Raw genomic sequence first — 12,204 nt, 5'->3', positions numbered from 1 at the left:
GTGTACAGGTGTGTGAATTCAGACCTAAAGACCTCAGGCAGGTTGCCAAAGTCATGCTAATTATCTGGCTGAGCAAGGCATATATTAGCTTTACAGCAGCACTGACAGACTTGACTTGAATCAACAACAAAAATGCTGCCATGTGAAGCTGGAGGGTGTACATGGTAAGAAGTCAGCACAGAAACAAGCAACAGAAGATAATTCCCTCATCAGAAAGAATCCAAGTTAATGGTAACTAGGTCAAATGGAGATTTCGTTACATATGGTTTCTGACCACAGTACTATTTACCAACTGAACTAGGGAGAATAATTTGAAATTCAAGTGAACACAAACTCAGATCTGATTTCAAGGAGAATTTCCATCTGGAAAAATTGTGAAGAACTGCTGGCAAGTAATGGAGGAATCAAGGACTAGTAAGATTCCAAGCTGGAAAATGTATGCAGGACAATGGTGAAATTTCCAAACAGCACAGGATTAAATCTAATTGGATTTGAAGTTGCAGATAAAAAGCCTTAAGTTTCAAGGCAAGTGAAACCGCATTTGACTAGAATCCTCTCCATCACCGCACTATTTCGCTAACCAAGCTAACTGTTGAAGATACATGTCTACAATCCCTTACTGATTCAAATTTGTGTTGTTCACTGCAGTACCCCTGAGATTTTCAATCACTTGTGCAGTGCTGTCCCACATATTTTCCATTTAGTTTCTGTTGACAGAAGTCAACCTTTCAGATATTTTTTTCCTTGCATGTTCAGTAGTGTCCCAGTTATGCATCACCAGGGAAATTTCAAAAATTTTCCAGTAAGTTGTCTTAATTGACTAAAAAATGTACAGGCCATACGACACATTTTATCCTGACTACAGATTCCTCCTATAAACTCAATCAGCCTTATTTTCTGATCTATAGCACCGACAGATCAAAAGCAGCAGCTGAGTGGCCCTAATCAGATTTTAGACCAGGCTGCCTTCTCCTTCCCCCACCAATTTCAGCTTATCTTAAATCAGTCATTCCATCTGTAGGGGAATGGCAATTAAATCTACCTGAAATCAACAAAAAACTTCTTGTTGACTTCACTTTTCCTGCACAGCCTCTGCTGCCTGTCAAAACTTTTGGGAGCACCTCCAGAGTACAACACACCATGGGCCCAGTCAGTTAGGCAACTCTTCTTTAGAATGAAACAGGCTTTAAAGAGTACGTTGAAACAGGTATTAAATCAAGGAAACTACAAATGCTGATAATCATATGTTTGGCAGACACATCCTTTTCCAATTACATGAATGTTCTGAAGACCCAGCAAAATAGTGTATCATGCACATATGCTTTGAAATCAAAATACTCATCTGCATATCTCCAACTAAAAAAGCCCTTGGTACTCAACAGCGGGCACTGAAATATTAATCAAGTTGTACACACACAGCTGTAGGAAGAGAGTTGCACTGACGTGGAGACCCCTTTACAAATCTGATTCATGCGGTCAGCTTCATGAAGATGATGAGCTGACAAGGAAGTCTTATGTGTGGGAAGGAGCCAGACACCATTAATTTTGTGACAGTTAGACTCTAAAAAGGAAACTAAGGGGAAAATTACTTTGAAATGAAATAACACTGCACCCTTCATCTGCAGGAACTCCTTGCAAATTGCTCTAAATCTTCTCCGAGTCTGATTTAGTCTCAAAGTCCCCTTGCTTCAGTACTTATTTTAGTTGAACTTTTGATACATGTTGTGCTGGTTTTGGCTGGGGTAGAGTTAATGTTCTTCACAGTGGCTAGGAGGGGACTGTGTTTTGGATTTGTGCTGAACAAAAGTTTGATAATACAGAAATGTTTCTGTTATTGCTGGGCAGGGCTTACACAGAGCCAAGGCCTTTTCTGTTTTTCATATTGCCACAGTGGCAAATTGGGGGTGCATGGGAGGCTGGGAGGAGACACAGCCAGGGCAGGTGACCCCAGCTGACCAGAGGGATATTCCATACCATATGACATCATGCTTAGCATATAGAGTGGGAGGGGAAAGGAGGAAACGGGATATTTGGAGTGATGCCCTTTGTCTTCCCAAGTCAGCCTCACACGTAATAGAGCCCTCCTCTCCTGGCTGAACATCTGCCAGTCCTTGAGAAGCAGTGAATTAATTCCTTGTTTCGTTCTGTTTGTGTGTGTGGCTTCTGCTTTCCCTATCAAATTGTCTTGATCTCCCTGATCCAACTGATGGGGGAGTGAGTGAGTGGCTGCGTGGGCCTTGGTTGCCAGCTGGGGTTAAACCACAACACATGCAAATCAGGTAACCGAAATACACCAATTTGAGAATTTTCAACTTGTATTTGTTTATATTTTTGCAGGATATAGGTGATGTTCTATAGCTTCTGCACTAAACCCAACACCATGAACTTAACATGCCATATTCCTTTAAACTCCTCTTCAACAGATCAAAGCATCTGATAGTCAACAGGCATGCTTTAGGAAAGCCATAAGAACTAAGCACAAGATAGTGTTAAGTCATTTTTTAGCCATGTGTCTCTGGAGAGGCACATTCTAAAGCTTGTCCTACCACAGTTACACTGAAATGGGATAAAGCCTTGAACTCTCATTTTGTTTCAATTATCACTACATTTGGCAACTGAGCCACAGGCAAGGTAAAAAAATGAAGGGGTTTTGGATCTCGCGCTCTCTGCTTATACCATCCTTGAATTCTCACAGCAAGATAAAAATAATTGAGAGAGCAGGTGACTACTGCCCATGAGTCAGTGCAGATGTGGCATGGCACACTCTCCCCACCCATGTCAACTGGGGCAGCATGATTAAAGCTAGCAGTTAAGAGTACAAAACAATTAGTCTTCCTGACGTCATCCTAGCCTCAGACTGTGAGAGCTTCCCTTCACCCTGCCTCTGCCTCACTGTTTTCTTCCAACTGCTTCCCAGGTTTCCTCTTATGAAAGCTTCAATGTAAAGTAACACAAGGCCAGAACCATCAAAACCACTACATATTTTAAAGTATGAATACTTGCTCCACCTCTAACCAAGGAATACCCAATTCTAGGCGTGTAAAAGTCTGGATAAGCACTAAAGTATTGTGCTTGGTTCTGCCCATGGAATAAAAAAAGCCGGAACCCTTTGAAGATTCCTTTTAACTTCTGTGCCTAGTTGGTCCTGCAGGCAGGGATACAGTTGACTTCAAAAAGTATGGCCACAAAAGCGAGACTTAATCTACGAGGCTGAACTTAAATACCTACCCCTTATTTTACATCCTTCTCCTCTCCATGCATGGAAGAGAAGCTGACTTCTTAATTAGAGCTGAACCACGACTTTTAAAAACTTCAGCCTGTCAATCACAACCAGTAAAAAATGCTTTAGGTTTGAATTTTACTGGAACTAGTATGAAGAGACAAGATGATTTTGTTCTTTGCCGGTACCTGGCAGTCCTGTGGAGTTCATCAGTTGCAATGCTGTCTACTGACCAACAAGCTGTATCCGCTTTCTTTATTCTCTATTTTGTCTCCTTTAGATTTTGGGACAGAAAGTATATCTTATAATAGGTCTATACAATTACTTAAATACAATTCCCAACCTTAACTAGGGATGTAACAAGAAACTACTAAAAATATTTAGAGCAGCATTAATCTATCCCTGCTCTTTTACTTGAATGGTAACAGGAACTAGGGGTAACAGTAACTAGTACCATCAGGGAAATAAATTAAAGACAACTTGAGTTTTGAGAGAAACATCAGAACAAGAGCTTGACATCTGCATTGCTGCAACAGCTTGTGTCTGTGGGAAATCCCGTGGGTAGCAGGAAAACAGGAAAAGGTGGGATGATGGACCTACTCAGTCTAATAAAGTAAAACACATGCACAGGACATCACAAGACTCATACCCAGATGCTGAACAAGTGCTTCAGTAAAAGTGACTTCAACACAAACTAAAAAAGGGCAAAGTCAACTTTAACTTTAGGCCTATTGCCAGATAAATACAAAAATTGAATATACCCTACCCCATTAACTCCCTCAAAAAGCATTTTCACATTTCCTCAATGGCAGTCAGGCTGGATAAGGAATTAACTTCTCATACTAGGTGTCAGATGCCAGTGATACTTTACTTAATTACGAAACCTCTAATAAAACCTCAAAATGCTCAATATGTAATTGCTACTGACTAACAAAACCAAGACGCAGTCATCGTCCTCTGAAAAAAACCCAAGGCTCTGCTCTGTGTGGCTTCAGTGTTTTGCCAGTGCAAACTCATCTGTCTCCTGGAATAATTAACAAATTGTTTCATAAAGAGTATAATTCTTATTAAATTATAAAATTGGCCAGAGGAATCTCTGAACCTTCAGAAGGGGACTTCTTTTTGGAATTAACTGAATTGAGTATGATTTAAATTAAAAACAAACCAAGAACTAATTTTTCAATTCTGAATGGAACTGAAACCTTTAGAGTGACAGCTGTATCTTTAAAAGTTTTCACTAAAATCACACCATAATATCCTGAGGAAAACTAAAGCTACTTTTTTCCCTCTCAACAGTATCAGTTTGCAGCTCAACAACACAAGGGTGGAGGAGGAAATTCCTTTATTCTCACCTTCCAAAAAAAAAAAAAAAAAGTTCCTTTTCAGCAAGCTTTAGTACAATGAGTTTGTCATCAATTGTTTGCAGGAAACATCTCACATTTTTTTCTTCTATGCAACGAGTTTGATCGCAGCAGGTCGACTTAAGCTTATAAAGAAAAAAAGCAAATGAGAGGCAAAAGCTACAGTCACATCAGCAATCATAAATGCCACCAATCTCGGTAAAAATACCCACATAATGCTCTCAAAAGATCCAAGCAACTATCACTACACTTGTTTGTAGTGATAACACAAGACCAAAGCAATTTGGATTTAAAAGTGAAAAAAGGCATATGTGACTCCATCAAATAACAACAAAAGTACCGAGTAGCAAGAGCTTACTCCATTCTGAAGGAATGACAAATTTACCACCACAAGGAAGAAGAAAATAACAACACATGGGCAGCATTCTCACTATAAGCTGGGACTAACAGGGATTCATAAATATCTTTTTAATTTTGATTGTTAAAGGGTGCTGTGAATAAATTGCTTGGCCTGCAGCAACAATACTGTAACTGGCAAGAGCAAGAATTTAAGAGCAAGAATTAAACCTTTACTCTTGCTAATTTCTTTGAGAGGTTTTCACTGGCGAAAAGCTATTTCTGAATCTGCTTTCTGATGATGCTTCTCCTGGTAACATCCACTCACGGGAAAAAGCCAATTGCTGCTCCTGCTTGGAAAGCTCTGATCTTTCTCTGAAATAATCAATGGTAATGCAGAAATTTGTTTGAGAAGGTAATATCCTAGAAAGAAACAGAAAGGCATGGACAATCTGTGCTTTTTGATTGTTTAAATCAACCCCTGAAGATGATTTTGTCAGGTGATATCCTGAGGCTTTCCTCCACCAAAGCCAGGGCACTGCTCCTGCTCTACCCTTTGGAAAGGGGAAGCAGCACTGTGGGAGGATACCAGGAGTTAAGGTCAAGCCCTCAAGGTCTCCTCCTGGCTTCCCATTCTGGATGAGTGTTATGCATGCCATGTATACCTATCTGATGTTGAAAATGCAGATGCAGGAGCAAAGTGATACCAGGTAACTGCATCCCAGGAAGGCCTTAGTAAATGTAGGCAGTATCTCAGGAGCTAAAATACAGTTAAGACATCCAGGGTACAATGTGAACAACTCTATGGTGAATCAGAGTGAAGGACTGTCATGGTGACAAGGGTCAAAATCTTCTTCTATGCCACACCACCTTATCTGTTTTAACTCTCCAGCAGCAAGGACAGTTATGGACACTCATTGGAGCACAACTGGCAGCAGAACTTAGTTCAGCTGATAAGGTACTCGTGGGTGCTCCTGCCACTGCTGTCATATACCATGCTGCTTTTAAAACACAGCTTATGGGAGCAAGAAACTGCCAGTATCAGCTGCACACTCAGAGGGTTTCCCTGAAGAAAATGACTCAACCTTCCTCTCCACCCCACACAAATCCAACAGTGACCAGAGCTGGGAAGGTTTAGGATCTGTATGCTTTACTCTTATGTAGGCTCTTGACACCCAGTCCCAGCAAGCACTTAAAAAAGAAACTCATATAACACCAAAACAACAGAAGCAAGACAAGAAATAGGTTAAAGGTGGTGGGAGTGGAACACAAGACTGGGAATGCTGGTGGTCAGAAAGCAAATGGGAGACAGACATTGCAAAAGCAACCCAGATTGGAAAATACACTGGTGCAAGAGCTGCTTACTCGGCTGAACAAGGGTGTGAGCCAACACCACTGCTCTGGACAAAGTGACTTCCTTGGTCAGTCCCCCGAGCAGAGCTGTCTACTCCAGGGGAATGATGTTACCTGCCACCTCCTTCCCATCACAGATTCAGGAGAACTAGGACCCTGCCCTGCCTAGCAGTTATTTTTTGTTGTTATCCTTCTAACAGCCAAACCAAAGAAACTCTCGCAACATTGTCACAGACTGCAGGAAATACTGGAGAGAGTAATAACATATTTTTCTGTTTATCTCTGTTTGTTCACACAGACAAAAAACACAGGGTCTTCTGCCAAACCATAACCAATAGCGTTACTGAACGTTTGGGCCTTGGGTTTGAAGGGTTTGCTGTTCTGGAAGAGGGGTAGCTTATATCAGAGCTTTTCAGAGAAGGGTATAAACCTTACCATCTGAACAAGAACAACAAAGGCCCCAGAGAAGTCATTCTTTCAGATTCTTCTGATCTTTACAATACACTCTAAATCTAAATATTTTTGTTAATTTGTAGCTCTGCAGCCCAGGAAATATTCTAAAACTTTAAAGAAAAAAGAAATCACAGTTAACAAGCCAAAACATGTTATCAGTGAAGTTGCTGTACAGTTAAGTAAGACAGGATTTTATTCATTCCCTAGGGCTTCCTGTAAGCTGAAGGAGAGAAAAATTTGGTTTCAGTCTCATGAGACTTTTTTCCTACCATACATGGTAAGCTCCATATCAAGCCCACATAGTCCAAGTAAACACAAATTTACTAGAAAAAATAAACTTCAACTATCGTTCTATAGCATGAATTACTGATGTCCAGCCACAAAACAGACACATAAAATCTGTTTCACCAAACGAATGCTATCTGTATCACCCAGCATCTAGTCCCAAACATGAAATGCAGCAGAGCAGCAGCAACTTGTTTCTATACTGCTCAGCTACTTAGAATGCCCACGGTCCTGCCTGACTAGGAGGAACCTGAGAAATTTTGTCATCGTGATCCTCCACAATGGATCCCCTTTGTTGCTGGAGCCCACCACCATGCTGAGGAATGAAACCATCAAGTCACTATAAAATCTCAGCATCATTCCTAGCAAAGTGAAGCTCTCCTGCTGTGAAACTGGGACTCCTTTTCTTCTTTAAAAAATTCACGTATCCTACCTCAAACTTGTATTTGCCACAATAGGAACTGCAAGCCCTGTCCCTTGTTTTTATTTTCTTCCCCTCCCTTTTGTCTCCAAAGGAAATAGAGCATTCATTCCAGCATCTAGAAAGAAGATTTAAATGGTATTACGCAATTCCCAACACAGCTGCACTCTTAACAGACTCCTGATACCAATGGGGTGTTGGGCAAAGCACCCATGTACATACAGGCCTTTTAACTATGAATGTAAGTCTCCATTCATAAAATACTACCATCCCACTGTGCCCTGCTGGTACACTCCTACTAAACTCACAGCCCCTGGACACCTAAGAATGCATAGTCAAAGAGCTGGCAGAGCACTCACAGAGGTAAGTTGACATTTTGGTGTTCAGATGTTCACTGCTCTCCTCCCCAGTCTGGACCAGCTGTTGCATCTGCATATAGAAGACACAACCCCTCCTCCCAAAAAAAGTGTGAGCAGTGCCCCCTGATCTATGTTTCACACCTTTTTCCACAGAAGTATCAGCACTTGCAGAGTGGAGCACTGAAGAACCAACGCCTCCCACAAAACTGAGAGGGAGGGTTCAACATGAGCCCAACCCTGCCGTTCCCCAGCGATCGTGCACTGCAACATGAGTGCTGCCCATGTGCCACAAAGCTATTATGAAGGGAAAGGTGGCATATGTGGCTTATGTGTGCTTTAGCCTTTAATTACCTCAGATTCACTGCATCTGCAGATGAATACTTGTGGCCAATGCAACTTGGCCCCAGTTTTAAACACTATCTCTCAATTTAATGAACACGGGCATAAATCACCTCCTCTCCTTCTTCTACAGTACCCACTATTTTTTAGTAGAAACTGAGGAATTGATGTGACAAGACCTTTTTTTTTTTTTTTTTTACTTTTTGAAGTTGGGTTGCTTACCAGTGCCTAACCTGACAACAGACACACCCACATGTGCAACCATCTGCACTTGCAGAATCCCAGTTTTATTTTTCATTACACAGAAACATGTCCCAGAGGCATGGGAAGAGGAATGCCTAAAAAATACCATGTACATGCTCCTCTGCCCCCACGCACCTACACCACAGGGAGCTGGTGACCAGTTGGTAATATCCCCTTGGAGTGTCTCTTTAGAAAGTCCCTTTTTTGACTGTTCACATTTGCCAAGAACTCTGGGTGTTGGCCTGATTTCCCTTCAAAAAGCTTGGATAATACAGAGTCTTGGTGCACGTAAGAAAACAGTCCTATCATCCTTTTCTTCCATAAAGAAAACACGTTTCCAGCGGGAGATGGTTTAACAAAACCCTCTCCAACTGGTCACAGCAAAGTCACGTCCTTTACCCAGGCCAGCAGGATACAATGACTTGCCAGAGTCAACAAGAACAGTAGGCAAGACATGCCTGAGAGCTGAACTTCTGAGTTTCCCACATATCTCACAAGAAGCAGAGAAGAATAAAGCAATTCTGCTGTTGAACTGTTGCAGCTACACAGATGAAACCCCTGAATAATGGAGAGGCCTGGGGAATGAATGATAAGCAGAGTGGCCTAAAAACTTTTTATTCACCGCATAAGGCATTTGATGACATCTGACAAAAAGACATGAGCAAGAAATGCCCTTACAAGAAACACTAATTCAGCACAGCTGATTCTGAAAGACTGGTTTAGTTTGGCTCAATCACTAAATACTATTTGGGATCCAACTCTGATGCTGATCAGCAGCAACCCAGCCCCAAGAAATCAACAAAAACTCTGTGCAATTAACTGCCACTCAATGCTAAATTCTGGGGAGTCGTGCTTATGTGCTAATAGTGCACAAACTGCCTCCAGGCCTATATAAATATGCCAGTTTTCCACTTTCCAGTGAAAATTCCAAAAGTGTTTTTTTCCCCCAAGGCTGATGCTCCTAGAAATTTCAAAATTACCTGAGCTCCCCACTGCTATCTCTAAATTAATTAGATGGAAAATGATTTTTCGAGAAGTTTAAGTGCTTAAAATATATCTTGGTCAAAAAAGTCAACTAATTAAAAGGTATTTTTAATTTAAAGTGAGAACTATTCCCTAGAAATCTGTCAATATGCTTTCTGAGCTGTTGTACTATGCCACTTCTGTCCTCATTAACCAAGTTGATAAACACATTTTATATATTACAATGAACATAAACCTGGGCCTTACAAATATATCACTCCAGAAAGCCAAAGAGGCAACAGGATAGGGGTGTTGAGAGCGCCCATCAAAAACGCTGTTAAAAAAGGTGTCATTTTTGGAAACTGAATGGGCACTTCTTCAGTCTATGCTGGCTCCTTTTTTAAAACCATTTGAGGTGGAAGAATCCAAATATCAAAGAACTCCAAATTCCAAAGTCTGGCTGATGCTCTGCTTCCTCAGAGCTGCTGTTCACCAGCTATTCAGAGGAGACTCAGATGGACTTGAGAATCAGCGAGGAAGAACAAGCTTTCATTGGCAAGAAGATATGTAAAGGAAGCTAATATGTCTCTGTTTGACATTTTTAAATTAAACAAAGTCAGGAATTGAACCAGAAGAGTATAAGCGAAAGTAAAGGTTATAAGCAGGCCAAAGATAGTGATGGAAAGCATCACAGAAACTGGGAACATTAAATGGATGCAGGACAGGCTGAGGCACCTATCATATGTAACAACAGCAGGTTCTTCTGTGCTACTTTTTAGATCTGACTAAATTAAAAGTAGGTTTGACTAAGCCCATTTCCAGTGATATGCTGAACCAGTGTGTTCACAGAAAAATATAGAATTGCCATAAATAGTTTTACAATCGGTGATCTTTTCCAACCTAAATGAATCTATGAAAATACTGAAAATATTCAGATAAAGGGAAAAGTCAGACTACAACTTGGGTTCCTTTTCAATAATCGCCACCAGCAGCAGGAGCAAGGAACAGTGAAGGACTGGATCAGTCTCACTGCTCTGCCAAGCTCAGCCAATCCATGCCAGAACAATGCTGCTGGGAACATGCCCTGTTGCGCCTCTGTCCCAGCCACTCACGGTGAACAACTGAAACAAGCCGGTGATGAGACCTGAATGTGTTTGAACTCTTGTGGTTGTACACCCTCCTCACACACCTGGTCCTCCAGACCTCCTTGGATACTTTGGCCGCAGTCTCTCTCTCTTCAGTGAGAGCAAGCTGTGCCACTCAGTCACATCTTGAAAACACAGGGACAGCGGGAACATCAAACCACGGCACAAACCACGACACAAACCACAACAGTCTGTTCACCTTGCATGTACTTTAATTATTTTAAAATCAGGTTAAGTGACTCTGTGGGTTTATTGATAGTAGTTCCTATATCAACCTGTGGGTTCTCAAGAGCATTGCCAGCAAAAACCTCTTCTTGCGTTCACTCCTGGGGCAGGGTAGCAGTTAATAGGGAACTCTAAAATTGGAAATAAATGACCTATTTCTGAGGAAAGTTGATAGAATAACATTTAAAGATTTGAGATTGGCTTCACATTGTCTTTCTAACAAAGCTACAGGAGCACTGCAATACATTCCTAATAGAACAAACTTAGAGAGGCAAAAGATCTGTACAAAAACTGCTGGTTAAATCTCACCGACATTAACAAAAATATTTTTTTCTTCTTTACTTGTGTGAAATCTGCAAACTTTATTAATAGATTTATACTGATTTAATTAATATGCCAGTTGAGTGTGGTGCAGGATGCTAATACAGGTGTACATTTCAGCGGGTTCCTATTTCTGGTCTGTCATTTTCCTGAAGCCTGCCCAAGAAGATTAAATTAAAAAAAAAAAAAAAAAAAAGTGAAGCTTTTCCAAAGTTGGGTGGATCTGTGTTGTGTATTAACAGTCCTATTAGGGAATTATTCTCAACTGGCACTACTAAACTTGCCCCACATTTAACGAGACACAAAAATAGGGCACTCCAACCATGTATACAGATGGAGCTATTATTTTTCCCTGGAGTGCTGGGGAAAAAAATGGCTGCTGTTAAGCTCAACTCAAACAATGCTGGCGTCCCTGTTCCAGACAACTGTTGGATTTAATGGTTAAAAAATAATATGTCTGATGTCAAGCATCAGTTCCTGAGAAGAACTGTTAGGAAGGAAGCTGCATATGTCCTCACGCGCATCTGCATTTGCACCCAAGCCCAGTCAACAGTCATACTTAGTTACTCAGTGATTGAAGCAGTGGGGTTTGTGATTTTGGTGGTGTTTATTTGTTTGCTTTCTTGGTTTTGTTTCCTTTTTTGTTTTGGCATGTGTGTGTATGTGTGTGTGTGTCTCTCTGTCTGTGTTCGTGTGTGTGCACATGTGTCTGTGTTTAAGACAGTCCAATCCTAATGTATCACCAGTTTCAAGATACTTGGCAATTATCACAGTAAAAGAGTTTTTCGCGCTGTTTTATTGAAGTGGTACAGGTTAGTTGATAGAGAGGGAATAAAAGAGATGGATATAAGCCACGTTTCCCTGCACCCACGATACCCTTAAAAAGTTTTCCTGATTCATGTATAATTTATATGAACAGATGTTATATAAAGCAACACAAAAAATGTAGAATAATGCTGGTAAAACGAGGAACACCCTTCCCTTCCAAAGTATATACAATGATGTGAATTAAGCAATTTATACACTGGAAATTCTCAATTCTCTGCTCTTTTTCCTTTTTAACACCAGAAAAACAGGAGAATAGGAAAATTATGAGCCACAGAGCCACAAAAGAAATCAGTGGAATCAATAGATTTGGGGGGGGGGGGAATCCAGATCTTTAGAAGCATCCTTTCCCCCC

General features: G+C 40.9%; 1 protein-coding gene across 6 annotated transcripts in view; it reads right to left on the bottom strand.

Moving 5' to 3' along the window:
- Positions 1–12,204, bottom strand: part of LOC114069919 (A-kinase anchor protein 2-like) — a 157,130-nt gene that overhangs the window by 78,617 nt on the left and 66,309 nt on the right. Inside the window, exon 1 of one of the 6 annotated variants that reach the window (XM_027907169.1) lies at positions 1,590–1,768. The exons of the other annotated variants lie outside the window; for them this stretch is intronic. Coding sequence (XP_027762970.1) covers positions 1,590–1,619 — 30 coding nt within the window. The 5' untranslated portion in view covers positions 1,620–1,768. Of the gene's footprint in view, positions 1–1,589; positions 1,769–12,204 lie in introns of those variants that run through there. 6 annotated transcript variants of the gene reach the window in all.

Source organism: Empidonax traillii, unplaced genomic scaffold, assembly GCF_003031625.1.
Source record: "Empidonax traillii isolate 1590-97213 ecotype Southwest subspecies unplaced genomic scaffold, ASM303162v1 scaffold3:size4013460, whole genome shotgun sequence".
In the NCBI taxonomy this organism is placed as follows: Eukaryota; Metazoa; Chordata; class Aves; order Passeriformes; family Tyrannidae; genus Empidonax; species Empidonax traillii.
Note: the sequence above shows the minus strand (reverse complement) of the source record. Positions and strands in the feature narration are given on the sequence as shown.